This window comes from Leopardus geoffroyi, chromosome X, assembly GCF_018350155.1.
Source record: "Leopardus geoffroyi isolate Oge1 chromosome X, O.geoffroyi_Oge1_pat1.0, whole genome shotgun sequence".
Lineage (NCBI taxonomy): Eukaryota > Metazoa > Chordata > Mammalia > Carnivora > Felidae > Leopardus > Leopardus geoffroyi.
In genome coordinates this window covers 95,252,355-95,276,788 of record NC_059343.1, presented here as the reverse complement: position 1 = coordinate 95,276,788, position 24,434 = coordinate 95,252,355, and the positions used below count along the sequence as shown (strand labels likewise).

The 24,434-nt window shown below is 38.6% G+C and overlaps 1 protein-coding gene across 5 annotated transcripts in view; it reads left to right on the top strand.

Moving 5' to 3' along the window:
- LRCH2 (leucine rich repeats and calponin homology domain containing 2) overlaps positions 1–24,434 on the top strand; it is a 101,768-nt gene that overhangs the window by 20,671 nt on the left and 56,663 nt on the right. For all 5 annotated transcript variants that reach the window (XM_045470791.1, XM_045470790.1, XM_045470789.1 and 2 more), the window contains exons 2-5: positions 11,575–11,719; positions 15,690–15,816; positions 21,082–21,187; positions 21,271–21,407. In XM_045470791.1, coding sequence (XP_045326747.1) covers positions 11,575–11,719; positions 15,690–15,816; positions 21,082–21,187; positions 21,271–21,407 — 515 coding nt within the window. The remainder of the gene's footprint in view (positions 1–11,574; positions 11,720–15,689; positions 15,817–21,081; positions 21,188–21,270; positions 21,408–24,434) is intronic.

Below are 24,434 nucleotides of genomic sequence, written 5' to 3'. Positions count from 1 at the left end.
ATGATCTTTGCTCTCTAAATACAGTACTTTTTCTTAAAGAGCACAGTATACTGCCTGTAAAATTCCTCATAATCTGGATTCATCAAAGATGAAGCAGTTAGTTTTATTTAGGATGGTTTTGTATCTATTTAGCTTGCTCTTGGATTTGTTGTTGTTGTTGTTGTTTTTAACCCTCCTCAAAGACTACTTTTTTTAAAAAAGATAATTCATTAGCCATTCTTTTGACACTTGATCTTAATCAAAAGGCTGAGAAGCGGTCATTAGCCTCTTTTTTTTTTTAAGTTTATTTATTTATTTTGAGAGAGACAGAGTGTGAACAGGGGAAGGGCAGAGAGAGGGAAAGAGGGAGAATCCCAAGTAGGCCCCGCATGGTCAGTGAGCAGCGCCCGACATGGGGCTCGAACCGGTGAAACCGTGAGATCATGACCTGAGCTGAAATCAGGAGTTGGTCCACTTACGGGGCACATGGGTGGCTCGGTCAGTTAAGCCTCTGCCTCTTGATTTTGGCTCAGGTCATGGTCTCGTGGTTCATGAGTTTGAGCCCTGCATCTGGTTGCATGTTGGCGGTGTGGAGTCTGCTTGGGATTCTCTCTCTCTCTCCCTTTCTCTCTCTCTGTCCCCACCCCTGATCTCTCTTTCTCTCAAAATAAAAAGATTAAAAAAAATTAACAAAGAGTCAGATGCCTAACTGACTGAGCCACTCAGGTGCCCTTAGGACTACTTTTTTTTTTTAAGTTCATTTATTTATTTTGAGAGAGAAAGTGCAAGTCAGGGAGGGGCAGAGAGAGAGAGAATCCCAAGCTGGCTCTGTATTGTCAGCACGCAGCCTGTTGCCAGGCTTGAACCCATGAACCGTGAGATCACAACCTGAGCCGACGTCAGACGCTTAACCAGCTAAGCCACCCAGGTGTCCCCCCCACCACCACCCCAGGACTGCTTTTTGAAAGTAAGCTCTACTTTATGAGTACTTTTTGAGTCCAATGTGGGGCTCAAACTCATGACCCTTTTTAGATCAAGAGTCACATGCTCTACCTACTGAGCCAGCCAGGTGACCTCCCCCACCTCTTTTTTTAAAGAATTACTTTTGTTTTGGAATCCAAAGCCTACTATTCTGGGGAGTCCATTTGATGCAGACTGTTCTCTTATTACATTAGATTTTTCTTTTCTCATGCAGTAGGAAGCTACTAAGGTGTCTAAATTAAGACAAATAAAAAGTATACTGTATAAACATATCCTATCTGTCTCTCAAAAATAAATACACTTAAAAAAAAAGAAAAGGATTGACATGAAAGCATGATTTTGCCATTAAAAGTTGCATACTTTCCTGGTAATTTAATAAATTATGATGTTTAGTAGAGTCAGTATAACATGACTCAGCGTCATGTTATAGATGATAACGTGTGATAGATGCTTTGTAGGAGGTTGCGGTAGCAGGACCAAGTTGTGTCCCATCAAAAGAGAAGATTATGTATAATACCAACTTACCAAGCCTGTAACTGTCTGCACATACCATTTTAATGAGTGGGATGTATGTGGTTAGAATTCAGTTTACCTTGTGTAGTCAGTCGAATACCTTTAAAATAGTATAATGTTGTGTTTTTCTTATAACAGAAACGTTTATTTATTGTAGAAAACCTGGAAAGTAAAAGCATAGGGAAGAAAATACAAAATACTCCGCATTCTACCAACCTTCAATAAATATTAACATTTTGGTATATTTACTTCATACTCCCACACTCCCTACCTTTATATGTGTATGAAGGAGCGTATAAAAGGTACTTTCTAAAAATGTACCTTTTTAAAGGAAACGGTTCATATGGTGTATACAGTTTGATATTTAAAATGCTCTAGTTATTTTGTGAGTATTCTTATTTTCCTATTAAGGAATTAAGTTAATTTAAATTAAATTAAATTAATTAAATTAAATTTAATTAAAATTAAATTAAAATTTTAAAGGCTGCAAGATCTTCTACTTTAAGGATATACCATATTTTACTTAGCCTTTACCTACTGTTGGACATTTAAGTTGTTTCTAATTTTCTACTGTTTTAAATAATCCTTAAATGTACATAATTTCCTTTTTTTAATTAAAAGGTTTTTTTAAGTTTATTTATTTTGAGAGAGTGCAGGGGAGGGGCAGAGAGAGAGGGGGACAGAGGATCCAAAGCGGGCTCTGTGCTGACCGCAGACGGCCCTATGCAGGCTCGAACTCAAGAAATGTGAGATCATGACCTGATCCGAAGTTGGACGCTTAACCGACTGAGCCACTCAGGTGCTGCCAGTGTACATAATTTCTTATGTATCTTTATTTGGTTTCAAAAATTGCTAGAGGTTGATTTCTTGGATCAATGGGTATGAACATTTTTCGGGACGTTGATTCATATTGTCAAATTGCCTTCTAGACAGGTTATCTCATTTTGAAATCCCATCAGTGGTGTATGGAAATGCCTTGCCAATACTGAGCGATACCTTTAAAAACCTTTAAATTTGATGAGTGAGTTATGGTATCTTATTCTTTGCATTTCTTTTGATTGACAGTGAGGTTGAACATATTTTCATGGGCATCTTGGTCATTGATAATTTTTCATTTTTGATTCTGTTTATGTCTTTGGCCCAGGTTTTACCTATGAGCTATTGGAATGTGTGTATACATATATATATACACACACACATATATATATATGTATACACACATTCCAATATATATATATATGTGTGTGTGTATATATATATATACATATATATATATATATATATATACATTGCTTTTTTTTTTACTTCAGTTTTCCTTTCTTGTTATGTCACTAAATCTAGAAATCTTTTCATTTTTGAATTATTCCCTTATTTAATGCTTTGAAAGTCCTTCCCCATTCTAATAGTGACTATTCACTACAGTGTTTTTCTGGTTTTTTTTCTGGTTCATTTTTATCTTTTTCCTACATCTGGAATTTATTTTAGTAAAAGTTATATGATAAGGCTATAACAGTTGTCTTTTGAAAATAAAGGTTTTCCAAGAACCATTTAATAAATAATACCGCATAGATTCATAATGCCAAATTTACAGTAGAATAAGTCTTCATAAGGTTTGAAGTATAGTGTCATTTTTAAACATTACTTTGATGTTGGAGTGTCATTGCACGGTTAATTAGTCGTTATTTCTTGGCAAAACTAAAACACTTCGCAGGATTTCCTATAGATAACTGCATGGAGCTGCCCCCTCCTTTTTTTTTTTTTTTTAAATAAAGTCTCATACTTCCACGTGGCCTAATAGTTGTATGACTCACAGTCCTTTTCTCACTGAGCATGCATGTAATCTACCCTCTGGTTAGCAGCTGTGGTTTCTCCTTGTAGCATCTGTTTTTGTTTGCACCCTTACTTCTCAAAGTGCCTGTGCTCAAAAAGAGCTTTCCAGTGTTGGTTGCTGTAGGCCAGTGAGGTCTGCCTGTTATTGTTTCTCATAATTGTTGGCTTTAAAGCATTTTTCCTTCATTTTTTTTCACATATCTACTTGACCCCCTTTTTTTTTTTTCTCTCCACTGTACTTAGGGTTAGCAATTTAACTCACCACGGAGCTTAGAAATTCTGTTACCCATACGTCTTACTCATTCAACAAGGCTTCAGAGTTTTAGATGGACCTTCCATTATCTTGTCCCGAATGACAGCCCAACACCCTTCTAGGGAATACTGAATCAAGAAATCACCTGTCTTTGCAGAGGGCATCTGTTGAAAGCAGATGCCAGAGCCACGGGGTTGTCATTTCCCATCAGGCTCCAACATCAGAGTCTCTGATACTTCAAAGACACTCTCCATTCTTGCATCAACAGACAGCTGTGATGCCTCCTGGTTTCTTGTTGCTTTTGTTTTTAGTCCTGACATTTCTTCTAGATGGAAAAATAGGTAAGGAAGCATTCATATTTGAGAGCATATTAATGAGATTTTACATACTGTAACTGCTTACATTTGAGTAATATCAGTTACCAAAGGGCACAGAAAATTTAATTTTAAAATTTTCATATTAGGATACATGCTTTTGGGTTGGTTGATGTTTATCCACACCCTAAAGACATAGAATTCTGGTACATATTTTCCATGTCATAAGAACTGAATATAATGATCAATTTCTATCATTTTATTTTGTATCTTTATTAGCATATATATATATATATATATCTCACTAGGTGCAAGTTGGTAATTTTCCCTTCATTTCTGTTGTTTCTTGGGATTTTAGGTTTTTCATAGAAGATTCACTCCTTTCCAATATCTCTGAGTGAGTGAGGAATAGTAAATAAGTGACTTTGGCGATGTTTTATAAGTAGTAATCAGTAGAATCAGAATATTCAGATCCAGAGTAGTGCTCAGCTGCTAAATAGTGGCTACCTTTCCCTTTTCATGCTGTCAGTCTTTGTGTGAACTTTGAGATATACTCCACGAATGATATAGTACTGGTCTCACCACAACAGCTTTATAAAAATTACCATTTTAGTAGAACTAAGTGGGTGTGATTCTTTTTGCATAGCTTCTTTCAGTGAGTTGTTATTATCTAAGTAGATTATATTTGGTGCTAGAGTGAAACAATAATTGGGATTACTTAGGGTTGGTGTCTGACTGGGCTTTTTACCTACCTTAACACCTAGTGCCTAATTCATAGTGCTTAAGAGAATTTTGTTTGAATAAATGAGTCCAGTCAGAATGCTGCCCAGGAAACAAAGAGAATGGGGCTTAGAAGGTGAGGATCAGGATTTGCCTGCCTCTATCACAGACAGTAAGTGCAGGACGACAGCAAACTTGAGAATTAAGGTAATTGTTTTACCTTGTATAGTCTCTGTGGTGAGGCTGCAACTTCAAATCCCTGCTTGATAAGGAATGTACATGGTACTATTGGGAGATAATTTTCCATGGGCTTCATGTTTCTGCACAGCTTGTGAATGAGGCACTAACTGCTCTTTGTTCAGGACTGTCTTTTGGAGAAATGAGATAGTTTCTCTCTGCAGAGCAAAGGACAGTTATGCTTAATGTCTAGTATGAAGATAATGCCTCCCTTTAAACAAAGTGTATGCATGCTTACTGTCTATTATAAAAGATTTGGTTCTCCCAGCTCAGAGTTCCTCTCCTATAACACGATATACTATGTGGGGAAGCATTCTTCTGTACTTATCTGTGTTGCCCTGGTGGGATTTGGGAGGCAAGGAGAACTGATAAAAATATGCTGCTTCTGCCACCTGTGAGTAATAAAGTCCTTTGTCTCACAGGAACCTCCTACCTTCATCCAGCATCCGTACAACTATGTTAGGCTAACTCGTTGGCTTGCAAGTAGGCTAAAGTCTCAGATTCTTCAGAGTTTTTGACAGGTACTCAGCCGACTGGTTTTGCCTATAAGATGTTACTTAACCTTTTGAAGAAACTTGTTTCATTTTCTTTAATCCTGGTTCATTGGATTGGTTAAAAATACTGAAAAATTAGTAGAGTCCACTCTTCAAGGAGCCAAGAAAGCTATGTGTTGGCTCAGACCAAACACTTCTGAATTGGTAAATTAGGAACAGCTGAGAGCTTTATAAAGGTGTTCATTATTTTCTTAATTAAAAATTGGACTTGAGGGGCGCCTGGGTGGCGCAGTCGGTTAAGCGTCCGACTTCAGCCAGGTCACGATCTCGCGGTCCGTGAGTTCGAGCCCCGCGTCGGGCTCTGGGCTGATGGCTCAGAGCCTGGAGCCTGTTTCCGATTCTGTGTCTCCCTCTCTCTCTGCCCCTCCCCCGTTCATGCTCTGTCTCTCTCTGTCCCAAAAAAAATTAAATAAACGTTGAAAAAAAAAATTAAAAAAAAAAAATTGGACTTGAACTAAGATTTACATACTGCTTCCTATTGCAAGAAGTAACCTAACCTATGAATGTGGCTAGGAGATTGAGAATTTCTCTGACCCTGCTTTCTGATTCCAGTGGAACAGAATATTTGAAATCTGGGACATGAGGTCATAATAGTGTGTTGAAGGAGTGGAAATCCACACATAGAATGTGGGCTTTGAAGTCCCATCTGAGTTTGGAACCCTGGTGCTGTCGGTTATTACTAGTTTTTTAACATTGGGCGTGACATTCAATCTGTTTTTGATTCATACGTATAATGTGAAATAATAGCTACCTTACAAGGCTGTTATGAGGATTAAACATAATTATGCAAGGCCTCTAGTATTCTGATCTAGCATATGCAGGGTGTGTGTGTGTCAGAGAGAGAGACAGAGACAGAGAGAGACAGAGAGAGAGAGAGAGAGAGAGAAATAGTCACCCCAGTTCCACTTAGGTTATTGTTGGTGTGAATTTTGAGTTCTCATTTCAAATTATTTCTCCACTTAATCCTCATGTTTCTTTAAAAAAAAATTTTTTTTATTAAGTAAACTCTGCCCCCAACGTGGGGCTCAAACCTGTGACTCCCGAGATCAAGAGTCACATGCTCTGCTGACCGAGCCAGCCAGGTGCCCTCCTCCTGTTTCTTTAAGCAGAAAACTCTATGATGATATCTCTGTTAATGATGAGGGTGTGTTCCAACAACATGCTTCATTATTAGACATTTTTCCAGAGGTAGAAATGTGTCAGATTTTCAGATGTTATCTAGGATTCTTTTAATAAGAGGGGCTATAGTAATCTATATTATTAAATATCACCTAAAGAAGACTCACGCATCTTCGTTTAAATTTCAACAATTTGTGACAAAAACCGTACACTCTTTTGTACATGGAATAAGATTAAACTATAATTAGTATAATTACTATTGTATAATAGTGTAATTTCTGAAAGCCGTTTTCTATACCTTGGCAGGAATGCCAGCCGGTGGGCCAGGAATGGCACTGGCTGGCATATGGACCCATCTGTGGCTCTTGTGGCTGCAGCTTGGGGGACAGCAAACAGATTTCCATTCCGTCTGACTCCTTTCCTTTCTTCCCCTGGCTTCCTTGACCTCTGAAGCCCAAGAGTGATACAGGACATAATTTAGATCAGATTATGTAAAATGACCTATTAACATCTCTAAAAGGCTCCTCGCAGTTTTACCGGGAGAGGTTTGAAGGAAGGCAGGAAACAGTACACAGCAGTCTGTCTGCTGTTGAGTTGTTGCCAGTACTGCTTGGTAATGATTTATGATTAAAACCAAGACAAAAGAAAAATAATTCAGTGGTTATAAAGGTGCGTTATCTCCAAGGACACTAATTAACTGAGATATCACCTTCCTGCTTAAGGAAGAAAAAATGTGCAGCTATTTCATTTAAAAAAGAAAAATTGCAGGCATTCTCTCATTACTTCTGATAAACTATTTTGATGAGGAGTGTGTTAGTTTCCTGCGTCTGCTGTAACAAATTACCACAAACTTGGTGGTTTAAAAACGGCAGAAGCTTATTATTTATTTATTTTTTTTTTACAGTTCTGGAGGCCAGAATAGGAAATGAGTCTTATGGGGCTAAAATCAAGATTTCAGCAGTGCTGTTCGCCCTCCAGAGGCTCTACAGGAGAATTCTTTCCTTGCCTCTTGTAGCTTCTGGCGGCTGCTGGCATTCTTTGGCTGCATCGCTCCAATTCTCTCTCCATCTTCACACGGCTTTCTCCTCTTATGTGTGTGTCCAACCTCCCCGTGCCTTCCTCCTATCAGGATGCCTGTGGGGGAAGTTAGGGCCACCTGGACAATCCAGGTTAGTCTCCTCAGTGCAAGACTCTTAATTATATCTGCACGATGTTACCGCGTAAGCGTTCACAGCAATTAGGGCCTGGTGTCTTGGAGGGCCACCATTCAACTCACTTCAGGAAGATACGGAACGAATTTTAGTTTTCTTTTGTGTGTGTGGGGGGGAAAGCAGGAACATCTTTATAATTATCTTTTCCCAAGTCCCGTTTACCCCCAAAGAAGGCAGGCTTTATAAGGCTGTTGTGAGATGAACGTCCCCATAAGGAATAAGTTAACACTTTGTTTTCTCGTCTTTGGATGGAACCGTATTAAATACGATACCAATTCTGCATGTGTTTCTTGAGTATGTTCGTTACCAGTTATGTTAGTCTAGGTGCCCAACTGTACGTGTTAATTAAATGATTTTGAAGGTTGTAAAAATTCCTTTATGTTTTCATTGTACGTCGCAAGATGAAAAATTTAGAAGTTAGAATTTTATCCATTGTATCTATCTAAAAGTCCATTTGTACTTTTTTGAAGGAAAATGTGAGCTGCTGTTAGTGTGTGATATTTCAAGAAATTGAGATACAGATTGTTTTGTGTTATTCCCTATCTTTCTTTCCTTGGTCGTATTTTTTTCTTTTGACATTGTTATTCTGTTTACCGAATTCCTAGAAAGGATGTTTATAGAGATTTAAAATCTGAAAAACCCTAGAACAAGATATTCTTAATTAAGGGCTTGATAATGGCTTGAGTTTTAATTTTGAGTTTATTATGCTTTGATTTCACTCAATTAAATTAGAATAATTAATTGTAATTTTAAGTGGTGTTTACTAAGCAAGCATATTAGCTCATCCAGAAAATAGGTTATTATTGCAAATTTAATTCAATTCCCTAAGGGAACTCTCAATATTACTTGGTAATTTAACTAAATAATCTTTTTTTTTTGAGGGGAAAGAACATAAAGCCTCACACAATAATATATAACTTATTAAAATAATGTGTTCATAGTATTTAAATTATTTTATTAAAATCATTGTTTTTATTAATACTGATATTTTGGCTTTTTTATATTGTCAGGAAATAAATGTACACTCCTTTTATTTCTCTTATGTTTGGGGCTACAGTTACGCATCAGACCAACAGTTAGCTTGTCTGCTGGTAAAACAAATCAAGAATAGGATTATGATTGCTTTTAGCTTGTAGCTGAACAAATAGTAATTTTGATATTTTTTCCTGTCACTTTTTAGAGCACTCTTTCTCTTGACCATTATTTTTAGTCTTCTCTGCTTGCTTTCCCCCCCTCTACTCAGCTTGTAAATATTGGCTATCCTGATGGCCCATTCTTGAGCTTTTTCCAACTCAATACTCTGATGTTTGGTGATGTCTTCCATTTCTATGATTTTATAGTACTGACCACGTTCCCACCACTTTCAGTTTTATATATCCATCCCAGACCTCATTTCTGAGATCTGTAATCATCTGACTAACTCCTCCATTGGCTCTCTTTCAGATATCTCACATTATACAAATATGAAATAGAATCTTCGATTCTAACCTCTGCCTCAAAAAACAAAATAAAACTTCCACCAGCAGAAAACCAAAAATCCTGTTCTACCCCCTCCTCTTTTATTAAGTAGCATCATTTTTAGTTGCTTAGGCCAGAGTCCTGGATGCCATCCTTGATTCTTGCCTCTTATGTATCCCACATAGACAATCACTTGCCCAATCCCTGTTAAGTACTAATGCCAAGATATATTTCAAATTCTGCCTAATTTTCTTATCCTCATTCTTGCAATCTTAATTGAAGCTTCCATCATCCAGCTCTAGGACCACTGTATTATTTTTGGGTATATAATACTTATACAGAATGATGAACTAGGCAAAGTTTGTTTTTAGGATTTAAAATTAATTGTAAACAGTAATTTTCAACTCCTGGGATTCTGAAGTTACAAGAGCAAGAGGTAGAACCCTAAATGTAAAAGAAACATCCTAAACTAAAGAAATAATGAATTCATTTGTCCTCCATGATGCTTGGGTATCCAGAGGAAGTAAGCCAGGATATTGAGAAACTTCTGTTTCAAGTTCAGATTTTGGTTTCTAGTAATTCTATCTATCCTTTTATTTAGTCATTCAGAATCTTACGGTTGTAGGAAGAAGTTTCCAAATTAATCCTCAAATAATCACAACTAATGTCTTCTTTGGCCTATTATAAAATTTTACATTAGGTGAGTACGTGTTTATACACACACAAACATATATTAATACATGTATATTAATATCCCAAATAGGAATCTACTGTATTGCTAAGTAAATGGGTCTCATTCTTCAGAGTGAGGAAGATGAGCATTGATAGGAGGCTGTTCTTCTCATGAGGGCAGATCGCATGCTAAATGATACATGGTGGGTGAAGGTACACTATCGATGTTCTCCCTGACACAGATAAATAATATTCTTATGTTTTTAACCAAATAAGTATAATGAATTAATGTAAGCAAAGTGAACTTCTCTGATGAGGTAGCAGTGGTTCTCAACACGTGTAGGGGGGTTTGAACCCCAGGGGACATTTTTTGGCTGCCACGATTAGATGGTATTAATGGCATCTTATGGATAGATGCCAGGGATGCTGCTAAATATCCTATAACACCCAGGATAGCCTCACACAACAAATCGTCATGCCCCCTAAAAGGTCAGTAGTGCTTCACTTAAGAAACGCTTTTAGGGTATTTTTTTTCAACCTGCCACATGATGTCCTAAGTTTTTTTCAAAATGCCATTTAACAAACCTTTAAAGGAGGTGTAATGGTTATAATAATTCCACGATTTTATTTTTGTGAAAATTGAAATGAATGGAAGTATATTTGTGTGTATGTGGAATAATTTAGGAGAGGAAGGAATCAAGAATGAATACCGGGTGTCTGGCTTGTGCAACTCAACAGGAGGATGTTGGTGACATTACCTGAGATAAGAGAAACAGATGTGAGGAAGAAGATCTTCAGTTCGGGTTTTTACAGAATCTGTACAGATTTTGTAGAATTTGAGGTGCTTGAGAGTTATCAAGAGAAGTTCTGACGATCAGAACATAGGTGTTGAGACAGAGCTTTAATTTGAAACTTGTCGGTATATAAAGATTATTTTGGCCCTGGGACTGGGTGGAATCATCCGCCAAAGTGCGTATCTTAAGATGGAGAGAATATCTTGTCACAGCTCTTAGGAACATCGACGTTTACAATACAGACAGGGGAAAATCTAGCAAGAGACTAATAAGTAGCCAGAGAGATGATAAGAAGTGATGCAGAAATGTAGGCTTCTAAGCCAAGAGAAGGGAAATGTTTCCAGGTGGATGAGTCATTAGTGATATGGAGGCTGTTGGTGACCTTGATGAGCATGAAAGCGGAATAGAAACAAAATTACAGTGGGTTGAGAAATGCATGGTAAGTAAGAAATTTAGATGTGTTGTAGATTTATGTAAGTTTGGCTGTGAAGGAGGAAGAGGTGGAGGAGGATGTGGGATCAGCGGAGGACGTTTTGTGTTTTTGAAAGGATCGGAGAGAATTCTTCATTGGTATTTTAAAAGATAAATTTTAAAGCTATCAAAGCGTATCAAGTACAATTTGTTAATAAATAAGCTTTAAATGAGTATGTTTCTACATGGGGTTTTTTTTTTTTGCCTTTTTGGATAATATTTTATAATATTGTATGTATGTACGTATGTATGTATGTGAGCTCTACACCCAACTGGGGCTTGAACTCACAATCTTGAGATCAAGAGTCGCATGCTGTACCGACTGAGCCAGCCAGGAGCCCCATATTTTATGATATTTTAAGTAGTTGCTTAGGTTCTAAGTGATTCAGCAAGTATGAAAATAATTCTGTTAATTGTTAATAGATACAGGTTTATGTTTGATACTCAAATATTACTTTTCTTTTTCAGATCTTTCGAGAAATCGTTTTACAGAAATTCCTTCTGATGTTTGGTTATTTGCACCTCTTGAAACATTAAATTTATATCATAATTGCATCAAAACCATTCCTGAAGCTATTAAAAACCTGCAGATGTTAACATACCTTAACATTAGGTAAGGAAACCTTTTTTTCTTTTTTTGTAGGTTTTGTTTTTTATTACGGTTCTAACCCTTTCCGGTAACAAAGGATTGTGTTTGGTTTGGCTGTGTAACCCATATTTATTTCAGCAGTGTCTTACTTATATTTGTTACGTGTTCACATTACTTTATAGGTTTTTGGTCTTGGTCTTGAGAGTAGTGCTTCTCAACCTTTAACCTGCACAGGAGCCACCTGGGGATTGAAACATCTGATTATCTGCATATCTAGCGAGCCCCCTGGTAATGCCAATGCCTGCTGGTCCTTATCCCTTTGGGTAGCAAGGCTTTAGAGCAGACGTATTTTTCTGAAACCATAGCACCACACTACAGATTTATTTATATGCATCCTCAGAGTGAAACATTATTATTATTATTTTTTTTTTTTAAGTTTATTCTTTATTTTGAGAGAGAGAGAGAGAGAGGAAGCGCAAGCAGGGGAGGGGCAGAGAGAGAGGGGGACAGAATCCCAAGCTCAAAGCCCGATGAGGGGCCTGAACTCACGAACCATGAGATCATGACCTGAGCCGAAACCAAGAGTTGGGCACTTAACTGACTGAGCCACCCAGACGCCCTTTAAAGTGAACCATTATGAAGAAACAGTTCTTGAGCTCTGTTTTTCACACTCTTGTGAGTTCTTGTTGCCACTTTAAGGATGCATGGATTGGGATGGGAGCGTTGAAATGTTAGGAAGTAGGTAACAGTTGATGTTAATAACGCTTACTGTGTGCCAGACATTACAAATATGTTATCCATGTTACATCATCTCCTCAGCAGCATTTTGAGAAAGGTGCTATTATTATCCCTGCATTACGGATGAGAAACTGAAGTGCAGAGGGAAACTGTATGCCCAAAGTCATGTGTGTGTGTGTGTGTATGTGTACACATAACACGCACACACACACGCACACACACACACACACACACACAGCAAGTGGTAGAGCCAAGATTCAGATCAAAGCAGTATGACTGTAGAACTCTCTTTCTTAGCTGTTACCCTCTATTTATACCAGTCACCATTCGATAAGTATAAGAAAAAGATTGTCCTGTCAAATGAGTGACATTGAATGGAAACTGGTATGTTGTGACTTATGCTTAAGATAATTTTCGGGGCGCCTTTGTGACATGTGTGGCTCTTGATCTCGGGGTGGTGGGCTTGAGCCCCATGTTGGGTGTAGACATTATTAAAAAAAATCAAATCTTCAAAAAAAGTAGAATCATTTTCTTGCGTTCCTTTTTTTTTTAGTTGTAAGGGTCATTTCTTCCCCCTCCTTAACAATTCCCATATTGGGAATTGTTCATATAGGGAAGTGGGAAATACTAATACATATAAATAATAATGCTCCTTCCTCGCTGCAATGTATCAATCCTTCTGTATGTCTCCCTCAGTGACGTCATCTAGCAGTACTTAACTATTTTAGCTGAAACTTTATACTTGAAAATGTGTGAGAGGAAATTCCTTTCATAGAGGTAGTCATTTGGGTTGCTCTTTTCTAATTCTCTAATATCTCCTTGGCCTGGCTTGGGGGAGAGGTTTGAGGCAAGTAAGGCCTTAGTTTAAGTTTTGTCTCTGTTTTTGTTTCAGTTTGCTCTTTTATGGAAAAAAGTAACTTGTCAAAAATTGAATTTCTATTCGAATAGAAATGTATGGTAATCTTAAAATAGTTTCACTAAAACTTTCTCTGATTCTTTGCTGTTTTGATCTCTAAAAGTCACCTCCCGATTTTTGTGTATAGTCACAAACAGTTTTGAACAAACTTTATTGAAATAACATTAGTCCTTGTTTCTGATTTCTTTTGTCTCTAAAACATGGCAAAAAAGTGAAGATTAATGACTTAGTAGCTGTGTATAAAGAAATTGGACTCTGGAGAAAGCTGACTGCTAACTCAATGAACCTTCTTAAAGGAGGAAAATAGGCTTTTTTTTTTTTTAAATAAGCTCTAGGGCCAGCGTGGGGCTTGAACTCACAACCCTGAGATCAAGAATCGCATGCTCTACCCACTGAGCCAGCCAGGTGCTCCCCCCCCCCCAAAATAGACCAATTTTTAACTTTTTTTGGTCTGGGGAAGGTTAGAATGAGTTTGTATGTGCTGTTATTTTCCTCACTTACTTTGTTTTTTATTTTGGTGAAAATACCTTGAGAAACTTGTAAGATGCTTTTTCAGCTCTCTCTTCCTGTGTGCTCTTCCCTTTTTTAGAAGAATTCTGTAGGAAGATCCTTGTGTGCTCCACAAGGGCACCTTCCCAAGGATTCTATTTGATCCTGAAAGTGTCAAGAATTGTAACAAGCTCCTGGCATATTTGACATTCCAGCAGCCTGGCCAGGATTGCTGGTCTAGGGGCATTGTCTATTTTTTTAAGTCTGTTCCTTGTGATTAAAGCCAATCTAGTATTTCTGGATGTCCTCTGCAGGCATAACATATGGGGGGGGGGGGTTGAGGTGAGAGGTCCTGATGTTCTTCCTTGGGCTGCCACTGGGTTTTTGTTGCTGTGTATGTTCTGCACAATGCTAGGTACAGGTCTATCACTGCCACTTTGAAAAACAGGAAAAATAATAGCTTATTTTTATGAATACTTGTTAGTGTGTAAATGTAATGGTATACTTTATATTTTTTTAGTAGGGGGATTGTCTTAGTCTGTTTGGGCTGCTATGACGGGATGCCATGTGCTGGGTGCCTTGTAAACAACAGAAACTTATTTTTCACATTTCTGGAGGCGGGAAGTCCAAGGTCAAGGCACTGGCAGATTTGGTGTCTGGTGAGGACCTGCTTCCTGATTTCATAAACGGCCGTCGTCTAGCTGTCCCCACTTGGCAGAGGGAGCAAGGGAGCTCTCTGAGGTATTTTTTTTATAAGGGCACTAAACCCGTTCATGGGGGCTCCACCCTTATGACCCGATCACCTCCCAAAGGCCCTACTTCCAGAGGCCATTACATGAGGGATTAGGTTTCAACATTACAATTTTGTGGGGAACACAAACATTGAATCTATAGCAGGGATCATTTGGGTCAGTCTGCATTGGTATGTGAATTTGACCCACCGTACGTACGTTGAGGGGAAGGACCCCAGAGCCTTACTGCCCAGATTTGAATCCTGGCTCTCGTATTTACCCGCTGTGTGACTTGGAGCAGTTTGCTTAATCTCTTTTTGACTGATTCTTCATCTGTAAAATGGGCATCGTGATATTCTCTCTCTTCCTAAAGCAGGTTGTTGTGAGGGTTAGCGAAGTTAACTCATGGGAGGTGCTCCGACCGTGGCCCGACACGTAGTATGTACTCAATAAATGCGAGTTGTTGCTATATTTAGGTTAGTTGTTGCTAATGTTAGTTGTGCTATATCCACAGAGATAGGAATGTTCTGTCAGCTTTGATCCGAGATAACGGTGTGGGTGGGCCCTTATACCATAAACTCACAAGAAAAGGGAATGGATTAGGGTTACTACATGTTTTTGAACATGTAGCCCCAGTCATTCTTTTATAAACGTTTTAACATGGTGGCATGTGCAAACTTATCCTTGGGACTTTTCCTTAGGTAAAGGTATGGAGGTATTGAATGCGGTGAAATGAGACCAGAGAACAAGGTTCTGGCATTTTCTAGCGCAGAAGAATGATTCTGGGTTTTGAGAACTGATGGCATGTAAGACAGTATCATAGGTGACAACACAGGCTTTGCAGTCTTTTGTGACTGGGCAAGTCACTTAACACAGTTGTAACCTTTGTTTTCTTATTTGTATAATAGAGATAGTACTGCTAACCTGCCTTACGGGGTTAATGCGAGTATTAGAGGAGATACTACATTTAAGGCTTTTAGTATGATACAGAGTAAGCACTCATTAAATGATAGTTATTATTTGGTGAAGCTTTTTATTTACTTTTGAGGTGATTTGTTCTTTTTCAACAGAGCAGAAATTTCAGACATCTCTCATAATGAGACTCTCTTATTCTTTTCAGTCGAAATCTTTTGTCAACATTGCCAAAATACCTATTTGACCTTCCCCTTAAAGTTTTGGTCGTCAGTAATAATAAACTGGTATCCATTCCAGAAGAAATTGGGAAGTTAAAAGACTTAATGGAATTGGTGAGTAAAACAGTTGTATTGATCGTGTATAATAATGTATTGTGTGTAATATGCATAACATGTATTTTGGAAGATTGCTTTTTATGGAATTTCAGTGTAATTTTTTTTAAAGAATAATTTGGTATGTGTCTGTGTTCACCGTAGTAAAATTTTGAGATCCCATTGCTTATGTCTGATTTTAGCTCACAGCCACATTAAGAGCCTGGCTGTTTCTCAGTCCTAGTGAGGTCAGAAGGTTTGCTTATAAGCTTTGAGAAATGCTTTTCAAACCAGTAAGCATTTGTCTGTGCATTTTGGGGGCAGTAAAGGTCTTCGACCGGGGCTGCTATGAAAGCCTCAGAGAAAGGGAATAAAGGAAGAGAGTGTAATGCCTGCAAAGTAGAATGAACAAAATAACTCTCGCGCTTCTATATTCTCATGTGATTTTACAACACTTTTGGGACCAAGATAGAAAGAGGCCATTGTGTACAACTGATTGTAGAAATAAAGGAATAAAGTAATTACCTTGTACAGGACATTTTAGGTATTAAAGGACATTGAACTTTGAGAGAAACATAATTATCTCCTCAAAACATTGGCCCGTTTTCTCATCTTTCTGTTACTTTCTGGAGGGGCCAAGGGCAGGCCAGGATGGGCACTTTGGCATGATTATTTTGAGTTAAAAGCAATCCATCCAACAGATTTAGGAAAAGTTCTTTAGTCCCCCACCTCAACTGTCTAAATTTACAGTGGAAAGAAGAGCCTGTACCAGGATAGGCACTATTAACAGAGGTTCCTCTTTGCCTAAGAAAGTTATTTGAGGGGCGCCTGGGTGGCTCAGTCCGTTGGGCGTCCGACTTCAGCTCAGGTCACGATCTCGCGGTCCATGAGTTCGAGCCCCGCGTCGGGCTCTGGGCTGATGGCTCAGAGCCTGGAGCCTGTTTTCGATTCTGTGTCTCCCTCTCTCTCTGCCCCTCCCCCGTTCATGCTCTGTCTCTCTCTGTCCCAAAAATAAATAAACGTTAAAAAAAAAATTAAAAAAAAAAAGTTATTTGAATAATCCAGCACACTTTGTTTTCCAAACATGTCCTCTCACCTTCCTGCTAATAATGCTCTTCCTCCTTTGTATCCCCAGACTCTTACCCCTCTCCTTAGCTCAGGATGTCATATAAGCCTCTTCTTGCCTGTCTTGGGAATTTCATGTTGGTATGGATTCTCCGTACTTAAGAAACGGGATTTCATTTTCTCCTGTTAATTTGTCTCATGTCAGTTTGATTCTTAGTCCGTCTAGAAGGACTTTGAAAGGCATTTCTGTCTCGCCAATGCTTCCACCTCACACAGTATAGCTTGCTGTTTATTTCTATTTTTTGTTCTGTCTGGAGTAATGCTTTCCTGATATATGGACATTTTAAAAGTATTCTTAAGGGGCGCCTGGGTGGCGCAGTCGGTTAAGCGTCCGACTTCAGCCAGGTCACGATCTTGCGGTCCGTGAGTTCGAGCCCCGCGTCAGGCTCTGGGCTGATGGCTCAGAGCCTGGAGCCTGTTTCCGATTCTGCGTCTCCCTCTCTCTCTGCCCCTCCCCCGTTCATGCTCTGTCTCTCTCTGTCCCAAAAATAAATAAACGTTGAAAAAAAAAAAAAAAAATTTAAAAAAAAAAAAAAAAAAAAAATAAAAGTATTCTTAAGTATTGGGGTGCCTTGGTGGCTCAGCTGGTTAAGCGTCTGACTCTTGATTTTGGCTCGGGTCATGATCTCACCGTTTGTGGGGTTGAGCCCCACTTCAGGCTCTGCGCTGACAGCACGGAGACTGCTTGGGATTCTCTCTCTCCCTCTCTCTCTCTCTGGCCCTCCCCCCCTCGCACTCTGTCTTGCCCTCTCTCTTTCTCTCTCTCAAAATAAATAAACGTTAAAAAAAACGAAAGTATTCTTAAGTATGACTTTATTATGTGTGGAGGGCCAAAAGTTTTTTTGAGGAACTTATCCATGATTCTTCAGTGGCAAATTAATGTGCAAATAGAATGTTATGAACAGACGTTTCAAGAACATCATCCTTTTATTTCTTTTATCCAGTAATGAATACCTGCATGTGCAATTATAACACAAGGAGACTGCCTTGAACTTAGTCCTGTTATGTTTTAGAACCATAGAATTTTAACCACTTGCTAGCATAGGAATCCCCAACACATCTAGTTGTACGTTTTCAGTGGTGGATAAATCTTGTGTGTGTGTGTCACCGAGGCATCCTTTATTGTCTTTTGCAAAACTCCTATTTGTTATCTTTATTATTTTGAACTAAAATACACGCCCCCTATCACTTTTATCCATTGGTCCTGGGACTACCATGTGAAAAAGTATAGAATGACAACTTTTCTTCCCTTCAAGTATTTGTAATCTGTCATGTGTTTATTCTCCCATTTCACCAAACTCTAAGGCCTATTTTTCTGTAGTTTAAACATCTTTATTACTTTTACTCCTTTCTATATTTTCTGTATTTCTGTTCTTCATTACTTTTTATTTTTAGCTATTTAAAATTTTTTTTTTTAACATTTATATATTGTTGAGAGACCGAGCACGAGCAAGGGAGGGGCAGAGAGAGAGGGAGACACAGAATCTGAATCAGGCTCCAGACTCCGAGCTGTCAGCACAGAGCCCGACGTGGGGCTCAAACCCACGAACCGTGAGATCATGACCTGAGCCGAAGTGGGACACTTAATCGACTGAGCCACCCAGGTGCCTCACTATTTTTAGCTATTTTTATCCTGAAAATGTTTCCCTTTATTAAGGTCCCTTTTAACATTATACTCACAAATGAACAGAAGATTCTAGATGTGATTTAACAAATTCATAGTAAAAAGGGGACCAATATTTAGCTTGACCCAGACACTGTTAATATTTCTTTTAAGTGTATTTATTATGAGGGAGAGAGAAAGAGAGAGTGTAGTGAGTGAGGGCGGGGCAGAGAGAGAGGGAGACAGAGAGAATCCCAGACAGGCTCCACGCTGAAGTCAAGAATTGGACGGTTAACTGACTGAGCCACCCAGGTGCCCCTAGATACTTAATATTTCTAAAGATTTTATAAATATTATACTTTAAGATTCTGTGGCTGTGTAATTTCTTTTTCTTTTTTTGTCATTTAGTTTTGGCCCTATGTTCTAAATTATATTACATGAGATGGTTTTGGGGTAGATAAAATTTTAAGAATATTTAGGATTTTTAGAATTATTCTAGTATTTTTAGTTATTAAATAGAATATTTTAAAGCTACTAAAGATTGTATTTTACTAGACACTATAAAAATATCATGCTTTTATTTAAATTCTTGAAATCAGTAACAGTGGATAGATAGCATTAAGATGGCTAATTGATAATGGTAAATCATGTAATGAATTTGTGGGTATTACCTGTCATTGGAGTATTTCCCGTGACACCATTCCGCAAGAATGTGGTGGCCAACTATAGTGCGATTCTATAATTAGAAACCTAGGAAATCTTCTCAGGTCTCCAATCCCCGCAGAGTATTTTGTAGAGTACCTATTGGTGAGTGGGTCAGTTTTTTGTGTTTGGGTTTATTTCTTCTGGGCGGCTATCAAATTTCAATGGATTTTTTTATATAGAACTCTCCAGTATTGGATACTTTTTGCAGGAAGCAATAGTATTAATTTAAAGGACGTTTTCTCCAAATTTGATTATCTTTCATTTGGATAATAGCCTATTCTCACCGTAGCAGCAAAGGTCCTGTCAAAATAGAAGTCAGATCATGTCATACCTCTGTTTATAAGTTTTTGATTCCTGCCCACACCTCTTCGAGCAAAGGCCTAAGTTGTACCCCTCCCCCCAGTTTAGTCTCCTGCTTGCCCGCTTTCTTCTAGTGACACTGAATTTCTTACTGTTCTTTAGTACAAGTCAGGCATGTTTTGCTTACGAGCCTTTTTACATTTATTGTTCCTTCTTTTTTTCCTTAAGTTCCTTCTTTTTTGCCTTTCTTATATATTGGCATGGCTCATACTTTCAGCTCTGACAAGACTGCTCAAATACCAGCTTCTCCATGAGACAATCTAAATTCAGCACTTAGAACCTGGTTTAGCAAATAGTCTTTGATGAATAGATATTGTTGAACGAAGGTGCCTTAGGTATAGATTGAAAGAAGTATTAGGGTACATTTTTTCTTTTTTTTAAGTTTATTTATTTATTTTGAAATACAGCGAGAGCACGAGCGTGTGAGCAGGGGAGGGGCAGAGAGAGAGAGAATCCCAAGCAGGCTCGGGTGCTGTCAGCATGGAGCCCGACTTGGGGCTTGATCTCATGAATCGTAAGATCATGACTTGAGCCAAAATCAGGAGTCAGGCACTTGACCAACTGAGCCATCCAGGTGTTCCGGGATACATTTTTCCAATCGTCTTAGCTCTATTGGATTTTTCCCTACGTGGCTTCAGTATTCTGAATTTACCCTCTTGCCTTTTTAATTTTTGATAAAACTGAATATATGTGCCACTCTGTTCCCTTCAAGCTAATATCATTTCCAGTGAAAGCTGGAAATTGGAAGAAGTTGCAGAAGAATGTGAATTTCATTTGCCGTGTGTCTGGAATGATTGCTGTATGAGCTCACGCTGCAGATTTTTCTTTGAGGGGAGGAAGAGGAGAGCACAGTTACTTTCAGCTGTCTCCTGTTATGGGAAAGTGGTGTCATTTACCTTTAAATCAGGAACTTGCATTTTAATTTAACCTTGAGACATTTCTGATTCAGATCTCCTGGAAAGTCTTTGCGTTATGATGTGAGCCACAAGATTTTGAGCTTGTAACCCCTCATATTTTGTGTCCCGTTGAGAAAGAGGTTTAAATTGATTCTGACCATAGTCTTTGGTTCTCCAGCTCACGTCTGTAAATCCTTGACTTTCTCAGCTTCTGTTCAACAGAGTAATTCAAAACTACCATAATTGACAGATTATCCAAGTGATTGATCGTTGTTTTTTATTTTACCTCTGAATGAGGAGTGCCTGGATTATCCTTACTTCTGGTTTTGGCTGGTGAGAGTAGTCTTCAGCTGCGATTTTCAAAAGGCTGAATTATGTAGTCCTAAGTTATTATTCACAGTTTTGCACGGAAAAATTTAACTGTGCCACCTTGACTTTATGATGAAACATTCATAGAAATCTGCCAGATAATCCATTTTCAGAGAAACAACATTTGAGGTAGCTTTTGCTATTAGCCATGTGCCTTAATTTGAAAATGGAAATATGTCTGTATTTCTCAGTTAGTTTGTTATCATTTTATTTTCTTATTTTCCTTAGGATATCAGCTGCAATGAGATTCAGGTCCTTCCCCAACAAATGGGAAAATTACATTCACTTAGAGAGCTAAATATCAGAAGAAATAATCTTCACGTGTTGCCAGATGGTAAGATGCTCATTCTTTTTACTGAAACGAACAAGAGAGCAACTATATGCAACTTAATTTAATTATTTTTCATTTCTGAACAGAATTAGGAGATCTTCCCTTAGTCAAGCTGGATTTCTCCTGTAATAAAGTGACCGAAATTCCAGTTTGTTACAGGAAGCTGCATCATTTGCAAGTAATGATTTTGGATAATAATCCATTGCAAGTACCACCAGCACAGGTTTGTAATAAAAATACAGTACGTGTTCCTTCTATTTTTCTTCATAATTATCAATCAGATTGCTAAATCAGAAAGCATCAGAATTAGGAGTCAATTCGTTGTTGAGGCCTTCTTGGCCAAAGGAGTTTTTCTGTGAAGTGACTTTTTCACTTTGGTAGGAGTTTTAGTTTCGCTTCTGGAGCACAGAATTTAGAATGGCCAGATGCGTAATTCTGTTTGTCAGCGTTCCTTTAAAAACATAGACTGTGGAGGGTCTCTACCTCTATCCTACTCGGGTATGTATCTACTTGACTTTTTGTTGTATGATTGATTGGAACGCATTCTCAACACTGATAGATGGAATCCTAACAGAAAGAACAAGATACAAGTGGAAAAGAATTAATTCAGCCTTTTAGTTTGAGGATTCAATCCATATGGAAGCTACTAAAATGACAGTAAAGGAATGTACCAAGATATAAACCCATAATAAGGCCAGAGAATGAGAGGGAAGAGGGCAGCAGGGGAGGGATGGCAACAGAATTTTGGAACATGGAAGATAGATGAAATAGTGGGAACTGGGGTCTTTACTTACACTGGCACGAGAGGATCTGGCTGAGGAGGCACAGGGCAGTGAGATGCCAGCAGGCGCCCTGCTCCAGAAGAAGGGTTGCCTTTTTCTTTCTACAAAGGTACATTCCACTCATTCCAAAGAGGATGCTTTTTCTAATTCAAATGAAGGCTGCCTGGTGTCCTGGTAGTAGCTGCCTTAGCAGCGCAGGGGAAAGCTGGAACTTGGGTCTGCTATGGGAGAGGGCAACACGAAGAAGGTTGATTTACTTGCTGTGTTAGACCTGGGAATGGCTTGGTACTGGAGGAGAGCTGTAACTGGATAGAAGGATGAAAGACTGGAACTGTGAACGTCTGTAGAATGTCTGAGGCAGTGCTGTCCAGCAGAACTTTGTCAGCTACAGGAATGTTCTGTGATTTGTGCTGTCCAGAATTGTTTTTAATGTTTATTTATTTTTGAGAGAGAGCGACAGAGAGAGAGAGAGAGAGAGAGAGCGAGCTAGCGGGGAAGGGGCAGAGAGAGAGGGAGACAGAATCCAGAGAAGGCTCCAGGCTCTGAGCTGTCAGCACAGAGCCTGAAGTGGGGCTCAAACTCATGAACCGTGAGATCATGACCTGAGCCAAAGCCAGACTCTTAACCGACTGAGCCACCCAGGTGCCCCCTAAGGAGCCTAAATTTAAATTTAATCTTATCTTGATTAATTTTAGATGTAATAGCTTCATGTGACTAGTGTGACTGCCATATTGGACACTACAGGTCTTAAGATTTACACCCTCGGGGGCGCCTGGGTGGCTCAGTCGGTTAAGCGGCCGACTTCGGCTCAGGTCACGATCTCGCACTCTGTGAGTTCGAGCCCCGCATTGGGCTCTGTGCTGACAGCTCAGAGCCTGGAGCCTGTTTCAGATTCTGTGTCTCCCTCTCTCTCTGCCCCTCCCCTGTTCATGCTCTGTCTCTCCCTGTCTCAAAAATAAATAAACGTTAAAAAAAAAAAATTAAAAAAAAAAAAAAAGATTTACACCCTCGGATTCTTGCCCTTAGCTCTGTAGTCGCATGCCTAGCCCTCACTTGCCGTAGCAAAAGCCTGGGGTTTATTCTACGGCGTAGGTAGATTCTCTCAGATTCTCTTCCATAACTCAGCAGCCAAATGTGTATCACTCTTGGCCTCAGCAGAATATTTTCTTGTCATAATACTGTATTTTGATTTAATGAGAGATTGTGACATAGGAGTAACAATAGCAGAGATATTTCTAGTGCTTACTGTGTTCCAGGCACTATCGAAATGCTTTACATGCATTAAATGATTTGATTGTTACAGTAACCCTATAAAATAGGTACTATTATATCTCATTTTATATATGAGGAAACCGAAGCATAGAAGTTACGGGACTTACTTATTCAATGCCACATAGCTAGCGTGGGTACAGTTGGTTCCAAAGCAAGGCAGTCTGACTGCAGGGTCTGTGCTCTAACCACTAGGCTATATGTGATAGTGGTGGGCAGTGGTAATGTAAGAAATCTGAGTCCTCATTTTCCTTAGTAAGACCTCAATAAATAACATATATAGCTAAGAAGTAAAACAGAACCATATTACTGATATATATGAAGGTAAATAGCAGAAAACCGCTCGAAAGAGTTGGTATGTGGGGACTAAGTCTTGGAGATTGAAAGGAGTGAAATGGGGGATTAATTTTTCGTTACCACTTTTGTAATTCTCTTTGATTTTAAATTATGTATGTGAATTACTGCAATAAAAAATTTACAGAAGAAAAGAATTCACCGGTATTTAATTTGGTAATGAAAGATGATTGTTTTTTGGTTTATACAGATAATGGGATATATTTTAATTGGTAATTATTTATATTCTAATAGCTCAGAGTTTTTCCTTTTAAATGAAGTTTTTCAGTGGTCAGGTCTTGTATCTGTTACAATTATCTAAGAAACATTCTTTATGCCTGGAATGATAATTACTGTTTCATGTACTTTTCTTACTGGTTTTTTTTGTTTCTTTCTTCCTGTTTTCTTTGTTGATTATTTTTTGCGTGTTTGTAGGTTATGTAAGACCATCCATAAAACAAAGCATTGTTTTTAAGATTTCACTTTCTAAGTAATCTCTACACCCGATGTGGGGCTTGATCTCACAACCCCGAGATCAAGAGTCCCATGCTCCACCGACTGAGCCAGCCAGTCCTTCCAAAACATTTTTGAATAAGTTATAAAAAACTGTTTTGGGGCGCCTGGGTGGCGCAGTCGGTTAAGCATCCGACTTCAGCCAGGTCACGATCTCGCGGTCCATGAGTTCGAGCCCCGCGTCAGGCTCTGGGCTGATGGCTCGGAGCCTGGAGCCTGTTTCCGATTCTGTGTCTCCCTCTCTCTCTGCCCCTCCCCCGTTCATGCTCTGTCTCTCTCTGTCCCAAAAATAAATAAAACGTTGAAAAAAAAATTAAAAAAAAAAACTGTTTTTATTTTTTGTCTTCATTTTT